Source organism: Homalodisca vitripennis, chromosome 1, assembly GCF_021130785.1.
Source record: "Homalodisca vitripennis isolate AUS2020 chromosome 1, UT_GWSS_2.1, whole genome shotgun sequence".
Taxonomy (NCBI): Eukaryota; Metazoa; Arthropoda; class Insecta; order Hemiptera; family Cicadellidae; genus Homalodisca; species Homalodisca vitripennis.
The window spans coordinates 189,736,992-189,759,664 of NC_060207.1; the positions used below are offsets into that span (position 1 = coordinate 189,736,992).

General features: G+C 32.0%; 1 protein-coding gene and 1 long non-coding RNA gene across 4 annotated transcripts in view; one reads left to right on the plus strand and one right to left on the minus strand.

Annotated features, from left to right (window-relative positions):
- The window catches only part of LOC124352942, a 34,465-nt gene extending 22,927 nt beyond the window's left edge, over nt 1-11,538 (plus strand). The window contains exons 12-16 of one of the 2 annotated variants that reach the window (XM_046802683.1): nt 1,516-1,657; nt 4,988-5,062; nt 5,593-5,656; nt 8,436-8,617; nt 10,965-11,538. In XM_046802683.1, coding sequence (XP_046658639.1) covers nt 1,516-1,657; nt 4,988-5,062; nt 5,593-5,656; nt 8,436-8,617; nt 10,965-11,111 — 610 coding nt within the window. In that variant the 3' untranslated portion in view covers nt 11,112-11,538. The remainder of the gene's footprint in view (nt 1-1,515; nt 1,658-4,987; nt 5,063-5,592; nt 5,657-8,435; nt 8,618-10,964) is intronic. The other variant, XM_046802684.1, reaches the window with a different exon arrangement.
- Nucleotides 1-22,673, minus strand: part of LOC124352943 — a 31,866-nt gene that overhangs the window by 7,084 nt on the left and 2,109 nt on the right. The window contains exons 2-3 of one of the 2 annotated variants that reach the window (XR_006921558.1): nt 20,857-21,011; nt 3,860-4,121 (exon numbers count right to left, since the gene is read on the minus strand). This is a non-coding gene — a long non-coding RNA (uncharacterized LOC124352943). Of the gene's footprint in view, nt 1-3,342; nt 4,122-20,856; nt 21,012-22,673 lie in introns of those variants that run through there. The other variant, XR_006921557.1, reaches the window with a different exon arrangement.

The following is a 22,673-nucleotide window of genomic DNA, read 5'->3' on the forward strand; positions in this document are numbered from 1 at the left end:
CAATGTTACTTCTCCACGCTTTATAAACTGCCCAACAAAACTGAAGTAATTAAATTTCCTAATGTAATGTAATTTGTGAATTTAGGTAATTTCGTTTTACTAATTAATTTATCATTGCAAATAATTTGAACTTGTTGTGTACACTAAGTGTTATCTGTCTTGAAAATGCTTCTATTGGAAGTTTTGCGTAGATGAGTTTATTATTCGTGATAAGTTTAGAATTTTGATCTGTTATGTGATTAATAATTATTTTAAATTTTACATAAAAATGGTAGTTAAAAAATATATCAACGCATGATAAAAAGTGAGTTGTTTATTATTAGTCTTGAAAAGATATTGCATCGCTGTATGTTTAATGATCTTTTAAGACCTTGAATCTTGATATGTAAATTTCTATAGGGATAATTTTTGTTGTCATCATTAGTGAAGTGGTTCATTTCTCAGAAGTCTTATTTCTGAGGATAACACAGCCAGTGTCATAACTAATACATAACTTTTCAAATAAACATTGATACATTGCTCAGGAAAATAAATTCTTGAAATATTTTAGTCTTGCTGTGGAGAGCAATCTTCAGTCAACGTTTGTTAAACGTAATTGGCATATTCAACGTTAATAAAATTTGCACTTTTGGTTTAAAATTATGTTGACTGAAGACGGCTTTCAACAGTGTTGCCAATATATTTAAAGAATTTAATTGTATGAGCAATGTTGTCAATCGGAAACTAGACGTACGCTATTCTTTGCAGGTCTGAATAATCAAAAATATTGTTCTTCTGGACAAAAACCTTCCTACGTTCACTTCTATTATTATTTTACATGTCAAAATATGGCTGATTAAAATACAGGAAAAGTATAAGTGTCGGAGCAGATAATGAAATTAACTAAAGATTACATTTTGAGAACAACTAATGTAATTTTCTTTGTAGAAAGCTTTTTTTTACAGACTAATATCTTTTTACATAATATAAGCTTTTCATAACTAATATTCAAAAAAATTAATAACATACTACTTGTTTAATAAAATCATGGACAAAATTGTCTAAATATGTAATTAATGTAAATATTACGACTTTGTTGTGTATTCTGTAACAAGTACTGTATACAAGGAATGTTGTAATTTAATTGTATATCTTAAAATGATAATTACTTTAACTCAAACAATTAAATCTTACTATTTTTGTAAAGGTGTAGGTAAGTATACAAAGAGCCCTAAGGTTATTTACATAGTTAGCATATCTCGAAAAAGAATATTACTGTGTACTGAATCAGGAATAAAATATTTATACAGCCTTGAGATTTTTTTCATAGACTCAGACACTTTAAGACAGGGTTTAAAAGGCTACTTTTTATAATGGTACTTTCAATAGATACTTTCAGTATATTAGTGGTTTTTTTATAGATCAGAGATTTGTCCATATTAAAAGTGTTTTATGTGTAGCTTTAATTCTATTTTTTCTAAAATTGAATTATGTTATACTTTGTAATATTGTTCTGCTAAAATATTTTCCTTTTAGGTTTTCAGAGTTTGCTATAAACATTTTCTACTTCATCTGTTTTGCTCGGACGTGTCTGTGTGACAGTATATCTCGAAAGGCCAGCTGTATGATGATATCCGACGATTGCAACCACGCTGGTGAAATTTATTCAAGGCACAGGGTATTTTTTATTTTATACAAATTATTTATAATGAATGCTTAAGTATTTTTGTGTATTTTTTACATAATGTACCAGTTCTGTAATGAAATTGTTTGTTGACACTTTATTGAACCAATATGTAAACAGTGTTATAAAAAATCCAATTGTTTATTAAGTTAGATACATTTTTAATTGAGAGCCTATCCTATCATTATATCATTAGGATCAGAAAGATCTGCTCTTTCTGCAGTATTTCAATCACACAATTTTCCATATAACTCTTTTCAGTGTCCTTGGAATATCCTTGTATTAATACTATTTGGTTGAAATATTCAATATACACACTGAATTAATTACAAACACTTATCTAAAGTTTTATGTTGGTAAAAACGAAAAAAGAAACCGGTTTTGGGAAACTATACCAAACCAAACTATAACTTTGAATGTTCATAATTCAGAAATTTGTGATCCTATTAAAATAATTTTTTTTACAAGATAGGCACAAGTGAGCATGTAGTTTTAGAATTTTAGTATTATATGAATAAAAGTGATCAAATTACCATTTTATCAGCCATTTTATTCTTGACGGAGCAGAGCAAAACATACAGCATTGGTCACATTATGGAGCTGTTAAAGTCATATTGGGCGTGTAATTTTGTAAACCATTAATTAAAACTTTAATCTTTAACACGGTTTAATTGAAAAAGATTTTGTTAATTTACTGTAGCTATCGCCTGCTCGTTAGAATGGACAAACTGCCAGGCTGCCGAGGGCGGTGTTGCAATGATCATGCGTGGCTGCTATTGCCCTGGACTGCAAGAGCAAGCTGTAATAACAATTCTTTTATATATTTGACTATTTCCCATCACATTTTCTCATGAGAGCTTTGGAACTCTAATGACAGTTTTAAAAATACGTTGTTTTCTATGTCAGGTGTGTGTCACATAACAGACTTCGCTAAACTTCGAGCTATAGGTGTATATGCCGTGAAAAGTTGAGTTTTGATAATGTTCAGCCAAATCCTACGAATGGATATGCAGGATCATTGAACTCGGTGCTGCATATATAGAAATGAAGCTCCATGAAAAATATTAAGTCTGTTTTTAAAATAACTTTCAAATTTATAATGCAGAAAAACAAACAAGAGTGAAATTTTGTTTACACTTAACAGGTTTATATCCATAAGATTCCAAATATTTTCACTCAATAAATTATAAATCTGACTCCTAGTTCCCTCTTTAAAGAGTTAATTACAAATTCTTTTTAAAAATTAATCTGACATATTTATTAGTCTAAAAAATTTTGTTAATTCTCTAAGAAAAAGACATACTGACTTATCATGCAATTATTATTTTATCAAAGAAAAATAATTATTATGAATAATACTTACTTACATTGTATCCCTCACAGAAGGTATTAAAATTAAGGTAATTTTAAATTAAGGCAAAATGAACTACTACTTTAAATACATCTCCCCAATCTCCCCATAAGTAGCAGAGGGCTGAGATGAATAGTTGTATACTATTACTAGTCTCAGATTTCAAACCTTCTAACATTATAGTTTACAATGAATGAATTATTATCATCAGCTAGCAGTTTTGTCTTAATACAAGCTAGACTTTGCTATCTCAAGCAATATTCAAACACAACCTAGAATTATACACTAGGAGTTAAGGAGTTAAAAAGACGAATGCAGGCATAAGAACTCTGATTTTCAAATACTTTTTTATTGTGGCAAGGTAAGATAAGGTATGAATAGCATTGTTGGTGACAGTGAAGTTTTATGAATACTTCTTGTAAAGTGAAAGATATTAAAAAATGCAAATATATGGGAAAGTCAGAATATTGTTTTGACGAAAGACATTTTTACAGGACTGTACATGACTTAATTTGAAAATGATCCTTATAGCTCTTTTTTGCTGACGTAAGATATATTGAATGTTTTTACTCTGACATCCCCATATAGGCTATCCATAGTTAAGATAAAAACATCCATAATAGGTGAGTAAAAGAATTTTCTCACTAGCAAAACAAGTCAGTTTGTACATTAAAAACAACAGCTGCTCAATTTTTTTAAGCTTTGTCAATATAATCGAAGAAGTTTAATTTAGGATGAAGTACAATTCCCAGATTTATTGGCAGATTTTTGTAGCAATATGGAAAAATGATTAAATCATGTAAAATTATTGTATTTGGTTGTAGATAACTATTAAGCTAAGGTACCTTGGCTCAGTTTAAATGTTGAATTTAGCTCCATTTCACCTTCTGCTTAGTGGCTTAGTGCAAATGTTGAGATAAGCTCTTTTTCACCTTCTGCCTAGTGCATCAGCGTCCTTTCATTTGTCTTAGTGTAAATATTTAGTTTAGCTCCATTTCACCTTCCGCTTAGTGGTTTATTAGCTGTACATATGGCTCAGTGGTAACCACAGGAATACCGATTCGGTCTTACTGCTGGGTTGGTGATGCTTTCACTCAACTGATATGTCTGCAATCAATCAAACAAATTAAATTAATAGAAAAATTTGTTTAAAGTGCTAGAATTTGTATAACATATTATTATCATCTGCAACATTGATAGATTTAAGTAAGGAATTTGACCACATAAATAATGAATTATTGTTGTGAAAGCTCTGCAGTTATGGTAAAAGAAATAAAGAACTTAAATTTTTGTCTTGTTATTTGTACATATTGACATGCAAGAAAAATCATTGACTGCAAGAATAAACAAAAAGGCCCCATCACAGAACCCTGTGGAACTCCAATGTGTATTTTCTTAAAATTTAACCTGTTTTCTCCTTCAACAAGTATTTGTGTCCCATAAGACTATTTATGTGTGTGCGCGCGCACACACACACACATTTATACAAATAGTTTTATAGGAAACAAATACTTGTTGAAGGAGAAAACAGGTTAAAACTTAAGAAAATACATATTAGAGTTCCACAGTGCTCTGTGCTGGGGTCTTTTATGTTTATTCTTCCAGTCAACGATTTTTATTTTAATGTCACTCATAGTTCAGTATTATATGCAGATGATAGAATCTTTGTAATTCCTTCAAATACATAACAAATCTAAAATTAGAAGAAGAACATTTTATGAGTCTAGCTCTAGAGTGGTTTCATGCAAACTGTTTGGGTGTCAATCACAGTAAGACTGAATCTATAACTTTTTCTTTTAAACAATCTATAGACAGCAGTAATGAGCTTGTTAAGTTATTAGGAATATATATAGACAACAAATTAACTGGCACTATCATGTTAGTTACCTACGCATAAAATTATCTAGATGAAGTACCGAATCACCGTAATACATAACTTAAATTAGTTGTTGATAGGAGTCCTATGTTTGCAGGTGAGACCCCATATTTCTCCTGGATGTTCTACAAGATGTGGACCCTCCCCCTGTCACACTATCTGCTCCAACAGGGTTTGTTACTTGTATTGTGTAGTTATTGTAAAAGTACTCAAAACTTTCAAGAACCAAAACTGGTTTCTGAACCAGTGTCAGTAACATTAAGCTACTTATGCCATCTAAACCCACACACATTTGAATTTTAAATGGAGTTTTAGTTATAGGTATTCCTCTTTTTCTCAATATTCATAATATAAAGCCTCAGTGAAATTGTTAAGCATGTCAAAATGTCTGGAGGGTTATAGAGTTAAAATTTAGCATATATGTTAGGATAAATAGTGTTTACCAGAAGTCCTATTGCTATTCCTTTTCCCTACATACATTTTTACTGAAACAACTTTTGTGCCTATTCATGAGAACTTTGTGATTTTTAAAGTTGTGAATCATAAATTTTAATTGACAAATTTAATCATTTACACAATTATAATACCAATAATTAAAGATTTAAAATTAATTAAATGAAGATAATTTTTCAGAATTATACTACATTACAAATATTTATAATTGAAGGACTTATAAGGAATATTCTCTATGGTGTGTTACAGAGGAGGTACAGACTGGCAGCTGGAGGAGAGCCCCAGATTGATACTGATCATCTGGCCATGAAAGGTTTGTTTGATATATGGCATATTTGTTATAAATATCTCCCTTTGCAGTGTGAATCACTATTGAACTAATAAACAGCTAGTAAGTTATTCTAAACAGATATAATTTATTCTTGTAAAATGTCTAATAAGTCAAAAACAAAACGATAAAAATCAATTATATTTTAAAGGTATAACATAAAACATACAGCATAACTGATAAAGAAGCTATGCTCAAAAACCTATGAAAAATGGATCGTAAATAATATAAACTACATAACTACTAATTATTTCAATATGGAATGTGTAATAAAATTAATATCAGGGTTAATACTTTTAGAAGAAGAGCGGAAAAAGTGGAAAAGCTAATAAATTGAATTGTATTATTAGTGATAATTAATTGCAGTGATATACGATAATATTATAGAATACCTAGCAGTTACCAGTCACTTCGCACATGATTCTAGCTGAATAATAGGAACACCATGTGGGTGATACATTTTCTTAGATGGCATAATAAACACTCCTAAAATAAGTGATATGGAAGATATTATTAGAGTCTAATTCCTGTCATTGTAATTTCTTGTGGTCTAAGGTATTTGTGGTACCATAGTTGGTTTACTTTGTAAGAAGACTTGACACACTAAAATAATAAATTTTGACTGATAGTTTAGGACAATAAAAATAAATTAAGCTTTCAGAAACTAAAGCAAAGTTTGAGCTAGGTATATTGGGAATGTTTGATGGTGCGTAAAGGAACTAAAAATGCGGGGATTGGTGGCGGTTTCACTGGTGGCTCTCTTCTGTCATTGATATGTTGCTTGGTTTTAAAATAATTTGAAGTTTTATGAAGCATGCATATTTTACTACTTGACGGATAGTGAAGAAGCACATGGAATAAAACACTGTGTTATAATAATAATCAATAAGAAAAATGTATACGTTACAAGATACCTGTAAATCATAAGAAATTAAACAACTAAGTATGAGGTAGAGTAAATTTTAACGTCTGGTGAACAAAAGTAAGGTCTTGAAATATATTTTAAATTGAATAAAAAAGAAATCATTGTATGATAATTTTGATTAAAGGATCATAAAAGTTGAATTTGAATTTGTTGCTGTTACCACAACATTAAAGTGAGTAATACCATATAATAAAATGTTGTAGTTAACTCGATAATTACATTTTAAGGTAATTAATTTTTTTAAGATGTACAACATTTTAAAGATTACCCACTGTGTGACAGTGACATAATCAAATAATTGTTTCACTAATACTATGGATATGCGATATGGCCAAAAACAATCCAAGCCCAGAAATATCACTAAGGTTAATAACTAAGAGCTGTCAACAGACGTTGCTTGTGGTGGTCCAGCGTATGGTAGTTTCTAGGTCTGGCCATGGGATTTTGCTGTACCAGTATTCCAGTGGGGCTTCTGTGTTCTTTTCTCCAGACCGTCTGATGAGACTTCAATTTCTCTGTCTTGCTTTTGGAACTCTCATATATACATTGTGAATTTCTGCTTGCAAATGGTGAAACTGAAATCTACTGTGTTGACTTTGTCAGTTCAGGACAGTTGTCACTTGTCTTAAAGATAATGAACGTATTTACTTCTTTTTATATAAATTAAAATTTTTCTATAATGATAAATTTGTATAAGTATGTATACTCAATAGCATTGTAATTTACACAAGTGCAGGAATTTTCAGTATTAGATCAATCTATAAAGAAAGTTTGTTGTTATATAAATACAATCTATAATACTAAAATTAAAATTGAGTAGGAACATTTAATTAGATTTTCAATTATTTTATTTAAACAAATGTAAAATTTATTTTAGAATAGCGTTTTTATCTTCTAATTAAAAAAAGCTTATATTAATTTTTCATACTTATTGGGAATTAAACATTATTTAACTATCACATTTCTGAAACGAAATTCCCGAAATAATTCCAAGCATGTACAGCAGGATTCCTCTTAACTTTACTCAAAATAATTGAATAAAGCTCTTTAGGTATAATGTTTTAACTCTGGAGGAAGTATTTAAAGATTAAAATATTGTGAGAAGCTGTCATCTTCACATCTCAGATTGTGAAGGTAAATTTCAATAATATACATTGATGTTCATAGATAAAATAGTAAATCTTTCACAGTTTTCAAAGCTAAAAGTTGTTAAAGTGGCAGTTAAATGTCTGAAATTTTAGCATTAATTTGTAAAGCTTTGTATGTCATCTTTGTTATAATTGTACAAGATTTAAAAAAACTTCTTTAAACAACAGCTTTTGCAAATGGTTCTAGAATTCTCTACTAATTTTCAACAGCCAAAATGATCATACTTTTTAAAATTACAATGCAATTTCTACCAAAAATGAAAAATGCCTGTACATTTTTTCAATAAACATCTTCTGGAGTGATTAATACCTAATGTTTGCAAACATATTTTCAATGTCTAAAATGCAGCTGGATAATATTCAGAGTATTAGAAGACCATTGTTGTGTGACCTACCATGGGTCACCAGTCTTTTACAAATGCATGTCGTGCCCCATCCGTGTGTCACTCCATCCTTAAAAAAGGCCCGTGACCTACATGGTGGATCATGTTGTCACAAACGTGTTTTAAATTCTATTCTATAACACCTGATAATGAGAACTACTGACTGTTATTGCTGTTATTTTAAGTGATTATATATTGGCCGTTAAAAGTTGGATAGTTGTTGTATACGATGGAAAATTTTGTATGTGCTAAGGTCTTGGACAAAATGTGTTTTTCATCATGAAAATGTAAGAACTGAATGCTTGTAGATGAGGAAGAAGCCAGAAAGTTTGTGAAGGAGCTGGTCCGGTCTTATGTTGTCTTCCGTAAATTCACGATCCCTGTGGGAGGAGTCAAATCTGTACCCGGCACACCTTATTTTGTTCGTGGCTTCTTCATGGAATCTGAGAATGGTGTTTATGAGTTTAATCCTCCATCGCCTCTAATCCAGGTTAGATATTGTTATATTATTTTTCATTCTGATACTTATTTATCACTGAATAGTTTGTTGGTTTTCCATTAAAAACTGGCAGAATACATAATTGGTGGAAATTGATGAAAAAACAAAAGTTTTAAACAAATTTAATGATGTTAATTTGAATTATAACATTATTTTGTTAACTGTGAGGTTGGCCCACTATAGAGTGAATGAAGTCATTAAGATTACAGTAATCATAATAAGAATTCCATTGTACAGTGTATATGCTTGACATACCTATCAGTTGTGATATTCTGTTATTGTAGTCGATACGGAGGGGGGTTCTGCTAGATAGATATTCTATTTTCATGTGTTCCCAAAGCACAAAATTTATGATTAAAAATTTGAATTCTATGCATATAAACTAAACACGTTGTAGCCATTTATATAATTACAATAGAACATTTGATCACCAGGTATGGGCAGGAAGCAGGGTTGTATATGCAGAAGTGCTGAAATTGAAGTCTAAAGAGACCATAATCTACTAACAAGTATCAAAATGCATGTTTAAATTCATACCAAGCACTACCTTAGAAAATATTCATACTTGATGTACATTTTGCATTCAAATGCCATTTTACATGTAAGATATTGTTGATCACTAATATAACTAAAATGCAGTGTGAATGTAAGTAAAAAAATATATCTTGCTTCAGTCTGTATGTTTTTAAGAAGTAGGGTAAGATAGTAGAATGTTAAAAAAAGAATCATAGACATTATTAGCTTTATAATAATGAATATAGGAATGTGCAGTAGTCACAGTCACAGAACATATAAAACACAGAAGTCTCTTTGGAACACAGTTTACAGTGGCATCCTACAGCAGAGTTAGAAACTACCATTTACTGTGTATAACACAACAGTAGGTAGCGAATTCTGTTTACTGTGTCTAGTACTAACCTAAGTGAGGCATCTAAGTTCGGACTGTCTTTGGTCATAGTGATCAGTATCAGAGCAAAATGATGGCCTTCTTCTCCTCAGTCCGATCAGATCCGCAAGAGTCCTATTGCGCAAATCTAGAACACTACCATAAGCTATGCATCTCCCTTTCCCCTCCCTTCCATGCCACTTGGTGAGCCTAAGATTATGTGCAAAGTCCAGATTGCATTTGCGCCAACTGATAAACGGCTTCAAATGGCCAGCTTCTTAAAAATAAATTTAATCTACATTTCATATTAAAAAAATTATCTTCCATGAATAAATAAATTCATAACATTTTTTAAATGTTAAATATACATTAAATAAAACACACAACAAAACCAACAAAAAAATGCTGTATCACTTAATTTAATAAAAATAATATAACACTAAGAAGTAACAGTTTAAGTAATAAATATCTAAAAAATTAAAATAAATGTAATAAATTATTTACCTCTACAGGTTGTTTAGTTTGAAGATTGTATTGATTTGAGGTTTCCTTGATTTCGACTAGTAGAAAATTGAATTGTCTGAGTTTTACTTTAGATAAGCCAATGTTGAAAATCCAGACTAACAGAGGTATGTGTATACAAATTACACTAATAGTTTTGCAGCTTACAAAGCAACTTGGGGTAAACATGAAAATGGCTCAACTAAAAATCTTTAACACCCATGGTTTGAAATTCCGCCAATGCTTCTAAATCACATTTTATGTTGATTGAATGGTCCTGAATGAGCCAGGAAGTACATTGATATAGATTTTAAAGGAATCTCTTGTCAACTAAAATTGCTAGCTCTCTATACTAACAACTTGAAAATGCTGTCCAATTAAATTTTTAAGTTATATCAAATGTTATGATACAAGTTTTTAAAATTAGTTAATTGTAGTAGTAGAAGTATCTTCAACAGCTTTCTTGTTTTCCATTCGAAAACTTCCAATAGAGTAGGTTTTCAAAAGTCTAGACTGCCTGGTAACGCTACTAAAAACAAAATTGCAAATAACGCATTGAGGTAAATAACAAAGTTTTTGTCAATGAAAATGAATCCATGTCTAATATAATCATCACTATACATTCTTTTTTTATGCAGTAATTTCAATGTTTTTAAGCCTATTACAGCAACATACAACTTGTCTGTTCCCCTCTTTTTACGTTAACTGGTCTAACAAACTGCAGTACATTAGTAACCAACCTTGTAAATGTCAAAATCAAACAATACACAAATTGATACATAACCATTACAAGAATTGATAGCAAGCCGTGTTCCCAACATTTTCCTACCATTCTAACACACTGATGGCTCCTTTGAAAATCTCCTACACCAGGTTGGAACCACTGTTGTATAACATCATTCCTCTTCTTCTCTTCCCTTTGTTTGTATTTTATATTTAACCGTGTGTCAGATATGGACAATGGACCATACCCCTATGGACCCACCAGTGCTGCTGGACCCTCTGCCGTTCCGCGCTCTCTACAGGAGTGTAAGCGAAGTGATGACAGCACAGGAGCTGACCCCTTGGGGCCATGGAATCGTCATCAACGAGCCGTGAGACACGTGTACATGCACCATCACTGAGTGATTGACTGACCTCTCACTTTACTTGTGTGTGTTATCTTTCACACTTTTGTGTGGAAGATCTTAAGTTAACTTCTCTTCATATATCATGATGGCTTTGACTTAGATTATATAAAATATATGGTCAGTTGTTTTTTTCCTCCAATTATGTGCAGTGTTGACTTTTACATTATAATTCTTTATAATTGTGATAAAGCTGAGTATGGTAAAGTATATGAAATTAATGACTCTACTAAAATTGGATTGAAGAAATCACACTTTTTATATTAGAGTTTTAAAGCAACATATAAGTAATCGTTAACAAACTATAAATTAAGATTTATTGTGTGGTATTGCAAATCTGTTTTGTACCAAAACATACGTTTTATGATACTCTAAATAAACAATTGCTTTGGCATAAATGAAATACTGTAATTCTTTTTATAATAAATAAAATATAATTTACATTCCTATTTAAGGATTAATAATTATCATTGCAGTCAGGTTATATTTGTGCACTAATCTTGAATTTTAGTATTCCTGTGAAGCTGGGTCATAGTTCACAAGGAAAATATGAAATGCTAAAAACTAAATGATGTATACTATTGTGTGAGTAAATATGTGTGTATGCACATGTGTGTGTGTGTGTGTGTATGTGTGTGTGTGTGTGGTGTGTGTGTGTGTGTGTGTGTGTGTGTGTTTTGCGTGCGTACACTTTATAGAGATGAATCATGGGTTAGAGAAAGATTAAAGATTGTAATTGAATGAACGACACTATAACATATGTGGGAAATAATATGTTTATTGCATATATTAGATAAAAAGATATTGTCGCGGTATGAATTGATTAATCTTTTAATCTTGAAGTTCTTTTACTTTGAGTTATAAGCACTTTTAGAATCTTTAAATACTAAAAATACTACAGCAAGAACTGTCCCGAATTAACTTAAACACCAGACTTTAAATGTAACATCTGACTTAAGAGAAAGACTCAACATTGGGATGGCAGCAGGAAGCCAAACCTGCAGTAAAAAACTGAGAAACCATTTAACCCCCAGATATGACACATAAAAAACAATCAATGACAGGAAGCACCACTATAAAAACCAACAAAAAAACTGACATCTAACAAATTGCTTTTTAATGAAGGACAAAAACGATAAATCCCAGAGGAAGAGAACAAACTGCTTTAGCATCTCTTTACAAGTAGCAACAAAAAGTAAAGCTCTTAATTTGAAAGATATTGTTATGGGTAACTGTGAGAAAATTACATCATCCGGGCCTCCTACAAACAGCAAAAAAACTTGGTCCGAATGAAACTTATGAAGACTTCTATAATAACAATATTGAAGAAGCCATACGCTTACAACAAAACTCTTCACCAGGCAATTTTTTAGAGAGTCCTCAACAAACTATGTCCCAGGGGCAGCATACACAGACTCGACTAAGCCGTCTTAAAAAACTCAAAAGTGTAAAATATTACATCAAAATGTTGACAGGCTCAGCAATAAAAAATCGATAGGGTAATACATCTATTACAAATACATGAGCCTGATTTTCTTATTCTGACTGAGCATGGTTTAAGCAAAAGACCACCTCCATAACACTAACCTTGTTGGTTACAATTTAATCACAGACTTCAGTTAGAATTACCACAAGAAGGGAGGTGTAGAATCACTTGTATCTACAACACAATCTATTTCTACCGAAGGAGTAAGCGTGGAATTAGTCTGTGAGATTGCTATGGTACAAATAAAATTAAAAACACCATAACATGTATATAGTTCGCACCTACAGAAACAAGGGCAATTTGGAAGAATCCCTCGAAATCTTTTCACAAGCTTTGGAAATTGCACCAACATGGAGTTGCCCAATAATTTATGATGGGAGATATAAATATTAACTGCTTAGCTGTGAATCATCACAATGTGAAATTAGAGGAAATGCTGATATCCCCACAACTTCCTCCTACACGTATAACTCCAGTATCACAAAGTTCAATTGACAGTGTTTGTTCAAAACCTGGAGGATGCTAAGATCTCTGTGCAAGTATTAGATGAGGGGATATCAGACCATACAGCTCAGCTTTTGCTGTGACAATGTTCAACGTAATGATGCACCATTTCCATTGTATAAAAAGAAGAATTTTTCAGGTAGAAAATAAGGCCATTATTAAAGATAGTCTAAACCAAGAAACATGGCTAGAGTTGCAAACTGCTCCTGACATAGACACTGCATATAATTATTTCAGTAATACAATAGGTATGATAATTAACTTTGCTTGTCCTCTAAAAACAGCTAGAAGAAAAAAGAAGAAAATAAACAGACAAATCAGATCCCCAAGCTGAAATTCTACAAGGAGAATTTCTACGAGCACATTCTAGATACAACACCTCAGGCCTTTTATTACATAAGCAAGATATGGCTTCTAAAAAGAAAGAATATGACTTAAGGCTTAAGGAATTGCGACGTTAAGAGATCTCCAGTAAAATTTCTTCATCAGAAAATAAATCAAAAGCTCTTTGGGCAGTAATAAATAGCGAAAGGAACCATAAAACACACACATTTCCTAAAGAGTTAATGGCACAAGGTAATGAAATGATTACTGATCCTAAACTAATTGCTGGTTTTCTTAATTCAGTGTTTGTTACGGCAGCTGACAATGCTCTAGCAGCTAACCCAAGACCACCTTCTGTTACCTGTAATAACTCATTTTAATGTTCCACCTTTCACACTGCAACCTACTACAACTGAAGAGGTAAGCCATGTAATAGCTCAACTTCGTACAAAAACATCATCTGGAATTGACGAAGTTTCTTCAGAATTACTTAAATTTTGCAGTGAAGAGTTAGCTCAACCATTAACACTCCTAATAAACAAGTCGTTTGTAGAAGGAAAATTCCCATCCCGACTGAAATTTGCCAAAGTAATACCCCTTTTCAAGCAGGGGTAGCACCTCTAATGCAAACAACTATCACCGATAGCATTGATACCCACAGTTTCAAAAGGTTTTTGAAAAAGTGGCCTTAAATAGACTTGTTGACCATCTTGTACAGTACAATCTGCTTACTGATCGACAACATGGTTTTATAGAGGGTAAATCTACAATAACTGCTATTGTAAGTCTAGTAGAGTATATCATAGACCATCTTGAAGAAGGAGATATCACTACATCCTTTTTACTCGACTTCAGTAAGGCATTTGAATGTCTTAACCATGAACAACTTCTAAATAAATTGGAGGCTTTTGGTGTATCAGGTACTTCTTTGGAATGGTTCAGTAGTTACTTGACAAATAGACAACAGTTGGTTGATTTAAAATATACAGACAAGGGTGTAGCTCGCTTAGTACGATCTAGTCCGCTAATAACCTCCAAAGGAGTTCCTCAAGCGTCCGTCCTCGGTCTGTCTTATTTATACTGTTTACAAGCGATCTTCCCACATACCTGGAAGAATATGCATCCACTATTATGTATGTGGATGATACTGTCTACTGCTTAGTGATAAACATCCAGAATCACTTGAAGTTTCTTCATATGTTGCAATGAACATGGTTACTCAGTACTGCCACATTAATAACCTGGTGCTTAACGAAACTAAAACAAAACAACTAGTCATTGGGGAGTAGAAAACAAGAAGTAGGACTTTTACCAAATATCGAGCAGCTGAAGAAGCTAAGTATTTGGGAGTTACAATTGACATAGGCCTCACATGGAACCTGCACATTGACAACCTCTGTAAGAAATTGAGTTCAGGACTTTACCTGATTTGAAGAGTGAAAATCAATAAGTGACGTCAGCACTGCAACTATTGCGTATTTTGCCCTTTTTGAGACTCATCTTTGCTATGAAATCTTGGTCTGGGGTAATTCCAGTACAGCAAACATTCATAGATTGTTAGTCTCTCAGAAAAAAATGTGTCAGAGTTCTAGCAGAGTTGCAGCCAAGGGAGAGTTGCAGCTTTTGCAAGACTTTCAATCCTGACTGTGGTGTCATTATACATCTTTGAGACAATAATGTTTGCACATAAGAAGAACTTGTTAAGATGTCATGATTTACAATACAACAAACGACATGCTGCTGACTTCGCACTACCAGAACATCGTACAGTCCGTTACGAAAAGAAACCATCCTACATGGGGCGAAAGCTGTTTAAACTGTCTACCTGCTGAATATTAAAAACACAAGAGAACCTCAAGACTAAGCTGAGAAAAATGGCTTTTTAAACATTCTTTTTATTCTATTGACGAATTTTTTGAACTGGAAAAACTTTGAACCATCATTATAACTAATTTGAGACCATGTTTTTTAAAACTGTAATATTACGCTATTACGACATTTTTTTATTGACGCTTTTGTAATTCTCTATGAATTGTACAAATAAAGTATATTGTCTATTAAGTATATGTCGACTTAGATTTACTGAATTCAAATATGATGCATTGTCCCTTATTATGTCACAGTTAATTATACTCGATACTACTGTGGCAAATATTTATTAGTTATTTACATATTTATCTGTTGTTTACCACTAGATAATATATAGCCAGAATATTTCTGAGGAGCAGTAGATTTTAGCATTGGATGACATGAGTTCCAAAAAATTAGAATAAAATGTGCCAAAGTCATCTGAGTGGAAAACATCTGGTTGGTTAATATTAAAAGAGATATTAAACCAACATTTATATTATTGTACTTATAACAAAAATGTATATAAATTCTTGCTTTCATAATTATAGTTTTCCTAAATGTCTTTGCAACTTGTTTAAGTACCTTTAATTTCAATGTGGTATATTCTTAAGAAGAGGCAGTACACAAAAAAGAAATTTTATTGGAAAGAATACATACAGTATATGAAAAGCTGTTTGGTGTTGTTTGTTTGGCTCAGTGTAAAAAGGAAATTATGTAAAAGAAACCAAGTTCATAATAAACAAGAGAATGTTAGTAAAAGTTATGTCATTGACATTTTTAACGTTTTGTTTTTTTCAACATTAGTAGGATATTTTAAAAATAAACTAGTTTAATCCATTTTCATAAGATGAATTTCTATTAAACGAGCATGGATGATGCCCTGTGTAGACTTGTAACTATCTAATATCAACTGACCCTTAGATAGGTCATTCAGTAATTAATAGCTCAATCACCAGGGTAAATGAGAGGCCGACCCAAACCACAAGATATTGGTCTGATTGTTGGAGTCATTGACAACCCTGGCACAAGTCTGATGTTATCCAAATGAAATGTCCTGGACATGTGACACCTTTTCTCCCTGTATAATGAATTTTTTTACTAAACAGAAAATAAAATTAAAACTTTTTATTTTAAAGAGTTAAAAGTTAATTTTAAAAAATTGATTATGTAATACCTCAGCATAGTCATACTGCAAGTTATGTAACAAAAAAATGATATTTACTGTTCTGAAACAATAACAAAGTTTGAGGTTAGCACAGCTAAACTTATAACTTATGTCAGTTTATCTTTCGATCTCTGTTATAAGGTGATAAAAACTGCCTCTTGTCCTCCTCTGTAGACTAATGGTTATAGTCTCGGCTCTCTAATCGAGAGATCACAGGTTCAAATCCCGGGGAGGTCCAATCATGTACTTTGTACTTTAATAAAAAAACCAGAGCACTTCGAAGCCGGCATAGCTGACGCTGAAGCTTAAATGAGATAAAAAAAACTCTCATCATGGACCAACTTAGGGATAATAAAAAGGCTGTTATTTGAGCAGTATGATAAAACATCCTTCACGAGTCTATAACATATCAAAATCAGTATTAGTGGTCATGTAGTAGTATAATAATGAAACACAAATAAAAAAATAAGGGTGGTTCTAATAATCCTAATTTTTTGAAGCCAGTAAAAATTAAATTAACTCATTTCTATAAAAATAATTTAAGGAAACAAGATATACTACTAGTTCTGTGTCAAATGAAGTACAGGATTCATTCGTAATTGACTGATTGATATTAACTAATTTCCATATCGGCAACTCAAAACCGGTACTAATTTCTTACTGTAATAAGAGACCTGTCCTATAACTGAGCCCTAAGGCCTGTGGTTAAATTATGCACAGAACTGGTTGTAAAACAAGACTGTTGTTGAAGAAAATACTCATCAACATTGATTCGGAGTGACATTATTATAATTAATCTTGGTAGACATGTAATTTGATTTGATCTGATACACTATTTTTATGATCCAACTTCTGTCTAATGAGCATTTGTAGCATTATATACATCAGGCAATTGAAAGTTTAAAATTATAGTGGAAGTAGGGATAAAATAAAAACACATTTTCAAGTTTTAAAATGTATATCTCTGTATAAGCCCAACAAACAAGTCTACAGTTTATATTTGAGTGGAGGATAGTTAAATAAATAGTTGTGTAGTTTATTCTGTATTCTTGCAAATATTTACCGTACCTCATTCTGGAATTTTTATTATTAATGGATTATCGAGTTTTTAAATGTATTTTCCTGTGCAAGCCCAATAAACAAGTCTACAGTTTCCATTTGAGTGGAGGATAGTTAAATAAATAGTCGTGTAGTTTTTTCTGCATTCTTAACATTATTTACATAATTCTGGAACTAATGATGGAATCATTGATAAAGGACATGGGATAAGGAACTGTAGATATAAGAATTAATTATGACATCTAGTGGTGGGCATTGTTTTAGTACTGCTCGCTATAGTTGATTTCATCACCGCAGTACTGGCCCAATGAGAGACAGTCATGCTAATACCTTTACTAGTAACATATGTCTTTGAGCAGAGAGCTAATTTGTATTGTATAAACACAATATGCTTTTTATTGAAATCAATAGACATTTTTTTAAGATTATTTCCCTTCAGAAAGAAATCTATCATCAATCAGCTGCATTAGTTTTGGTGGAGAGTATCAACAAACGTTAAAAATATGAAACATTTAAATTTTAAACATGTCATAATTTTCTTAGTTTGACAAATTAAAAACCAACCAATGTTTACAAATTTAAAGTGTGTTATATGACAAGGATCAAAACATATCTTTCTAAGTGCATTGATATACATAATATATAAATTAATGTTAGTCTGTATGTCCTTTATAGACTGAAACTATTTGACTAATCTTTATGAAAATTTATATGTATATGTATTTTTTCACATAGAAGGTTTATATGCTATGCCCATTGATGTAACTCACCACCAGGTGGCGCAAAATATAAAAGTTATCAAAACACCTGCACACTATAAACTATAATTACAAGACTATTACATGTATTAAATAGCCAAACACAATTTGAAGGCACTAAGTTTTTATGTATATTTGTTATTAAAATAATAAATTTCTGGTTGAACTCAAGGCTTGAGTGTTAGAGTATGTTATAATAAAGTACATTTATGTATACAATGGCTATAAATATACACGTTTGACAGATTTTCTCAGTCTCCGCAACAAGGTAAACTCTACATAAGAGTTGGAAATATAATTTACTTGAACCTGAAGTGCTCATACAATGGCAAAGCTTGTGAAAAGTGTGCGAAGCCGTGGGAAACAGCTAGTACCTAATATAGTTCAATGCAATGTATGTTTTTATCTTGGTCAAAATCCAAGTTTTTTCATAAGTCTAATAAATTAACATTGGCTTATTTTAGTTTAAACTTTTTTACTAGTATAGTCATACATATGGTCTTAATAATTGAACTTTAACTAGGCAGTATATTATATACTACACCATTATTAATTAGTCAAATTATAGAGTCAAGTATGGAAGAAAATCAACAAAATAAATTGAATAAAAGCGTATGTATGCTGAATCAAAGAGCACAGAATCACAATTTACATAACAATTGGTTAAATTGCAATCACTGGAAATCCTATATAGCTCCCCTATACCTGATCTGATTGTGCTGGGACGAGGTTGTCTGCTGATGAACACACATCAAACAGCTCTTGTGAGGATGTCTGTTTCATATTAGTTTCCTGAATGTAACGCAATGTATCCTGGTGGTTATGTTTTGAATGCTATTTGCTTAATACTGTATATTACGGATAAACTTCATTCAGAAATATGTTTGTGTATAACACATTACAACATTATGTTACTGTTCTTTACAAAGAATATATACACAGTAAGGGTTAGATTATTCTGTTTCAGTAGTTTTCAGTAAATTTACATAATGTTTCATCACAAAGCCAATTTGGTTAAAAATAATATTTGTAATGAAATATGATAATAATAAATTAATTAATTTTTAGATTATCGAAAATGAATTGATCAACTAAATAAGTATCTTGGTGGGTATTTGTTTTAAAATTTATTTCTGAAAACACTACTAACCAATGTTGATGTTTGGCAATAGTAAGTGCCCAATCTGGTTCACTCATAAGCCTCTCATTTTTCACACCATTGTTACCTATAAAGTAGGATGATGGGAACACAGACATGTTACATCTTTTAAAAACTCAAGAAACATAATTTGGATTACTTTTATACAAAGTGTTATATTACAGATAAATTAGAATATTTAAAATGAATTTGTGTAAGTTCTGAACATAAGAATAAAACATTATATTGAGTTTAAAATGTGCTAACATCATGTGAAAACTGAAACTACAGTACTAGATTTTGATGAGTGCTTCATTTCAAATGAGAAATAACAATTTTGAAAATTATAGAATTGTACGCAAAGCCTACAAGGAATCTCAAACCAAGCTGACAGCGAGTCTTTGACAGAAATGTTGTGTGTAGGTTAAGTAGACAGCATGAGGAGACTGCTGTATAAGAGATCTTCAATTGCAGTGAGCTTGAGAGAGATGATATCTCATGAGGAGCTTATTGGTAAGTTACAGCACTAAGTTCCTCGAACTGGCTGGAGTGTACTAAAACCTGTCTTTTGCTCATTGAGGAGTCCAAAAAACCTTTGAAGCTGACATCCTATGGATATAAGACAGAGCTTTTTTTGAATAGAATACCCTTTACATCTGGAATTTCTCGCCTACAAATTGATTCACATCAGAGGTAATCTGTTTAGTGTGTTCCTCCTGGTCTGTCTTGCAAATAGTAATAATTTCTTAGGTCAGGAGTCACTGGCAAGTTTTGACTTATAAACATTATTAATATTCTGGAAATTACATTTTTCATGGTAGCCACAAATTTTGTTTATTATACGATGAAATCATTCTAGAACTGTAATTAAACTAAGAGCATACAAAGAGATAGTATTATTATTAGGTAATCATTTTTGATAAATACAATTTTTGTAAATAACTTACTTAAAATAGAAACTATGCTTTATTAACACATTTATTTACATTTAGGTAAAACATGGCCGTAGAAGGGAGATTATAATGTATGGTTTTATTACAGTTCAAGTAAAGTTGTGTTTTTAAACTTTATTCAATATCTCCACAACTAAAATATCAAATAAACATTTTGGGAAATGTTCAGCTGCCATTTTGAAATGGAAGATATTAATTTAACCTTTTCTTCAATTTTGTTTTATACAGATTTAAAAATAGTATACAATTCATGAGCTTTTAAAATTCTTTTTTCTTTTTTACCAGTAAACATAGATCCTTAAATATATGGAAAATTATTAAGAACCATTAAGAAAATAATGAAAGAGATTCTCTGTCAGTTTAGTAGTAAAATAAATGTAAAGTAGTACAATGGCTCCTACAGATTATCTACAGGGTGTACTGAATATTGCATGAAGCTGTAATATGGAGCCATTCACTCGGATAAACTGCCACTTACTTGCATTTATGACTGACTGCAGGAATATACAATAGGAGGTTCAGCTGTGAATAGCTGCCATCCTCTCACTTGCTGAATGCACACTACAGTATTGCAGATGGTTATAATTCCCAATGCTCAGGATAACCGAGCAGCTTGTGCAGATTGGCTTTATCCTGCAATATGAGCCGTCTTTATATTTCTGTTATCACATAGTTAAATATAGCATTCAATTTTAAAAGTCATTGTTTTAAATTACAAATATGAAGTTGTGTAAACTTGAGTTAAACATTAAAGTTGAGAATTTGAGTTTCAACATTACTTTTTATTACAATCAGCTATAAAGTCCTCTACTTACTTACTTAGAGTGGCTTCAGTAACTGCCAGAACAGCTGGCAAAGTTCTAGGAACTATAAAACGCAAAACTGAGTTGGGTTTAATTGTCTCTCAAGCAAATTATATCTTGGCTGGTTAACGAAGAAACTGTAAAGTAGGTTAATCCTTGCTTAATATTGTAGTTAAAAAGCATTGCTTCATCATACATTTTTGTATAATGGTTAGAGCACCCTTGTTTTATTCTATAGTATAATAAATATCATGTAAACCTGGGTTGTGGCAAATAAACTGTTGTTTAATGCACTTAGGCTTGAGATATATTGTTTATACTTCGCATGAGTATAGAAGATTAGTTTCTTGCGACAACACAATATTAAAACTATTAATTGAGACTTTGTACATTATTAATAAATAATAAAGCTAAACAGCACTCTTGCAATGATATGTCTCTTAGTATAGAGTATAGTAGTTTTTATAGTTTACCACATTTTTCAACAAATACCATGTTTTCTTTGAGCTTCAAAAAGTGTTAGAGTCCCCTATCATTTGTATCCTCCTATTACGACTTCTTTTGTTTGTATACATTTCGAATATGTCATGTGGATATACATTCATACATACATCACATGTTGTGCGCCCTGCAAAACCACATCTGTTCGGGTTCCCGTGGTCTCTAACAGGATGGGTTGAAACCAAGGCATACACTACGCTGATACACTACAGTGATAAACTACCTTGTCACTAAGAGGAATACTCCAGTCTGGCAGACAGGACACAGAGTCTATGTGAGATGACATTGTAACTCAATCCATAAAATGTGTTATTAACGCCTCTTTAGATTTCTTCCATCTGGCACACTTGCTTTGGTTCAGATTATGGCACAGTCCGAGATCTGCTTCACTGTTCCGAACTGATCAGTGACAGCCTACGAGTTCTTCCATCCAGAGCTGTTTGACTTCCTCTACCATCAATAGACTGGGGCTCTATTGTGTCTCTGGTACTTTCTCCTGGCACTGAAACGCAAGATTGCTCATTAATATTTATTGTTGCCTCCACTACATCGTCAGTGTCCCCAGGATAGTGTCCTTGCTCTCTACGCTGAAGCCCGAGTTCGTTGAGGCTGAACACGTTTCACTCTTAAGACCGAAAGTCTGCGTCTGTCAGACTGGATGTGATAAACTGATGACTTGAACAGTTACAGTCTTCAATTACCCTCCAGTCCGAGAAGACTTTTCCGCTGTAAAAATGATGTCTGGAATGATCTTCCACCCTGAAGATAGGGGTGTCCTCAACGTTCATAATAACCACTCTCATCCTTGCACCTGTCGACTGTGTTCTCCACTTGATCGTCTTTGCGTTGAAATTATGGGCGACAACAGATTCTCCACCAAGGGGCCGAGGAAAATACTCGAGATTACCCGGCGTGCAACTCACACCGCACAACCCAGCACAAGTTCTGGAATTTGACGCATCTCAACGCGCACCTGGCAGGTTTTTCTTTT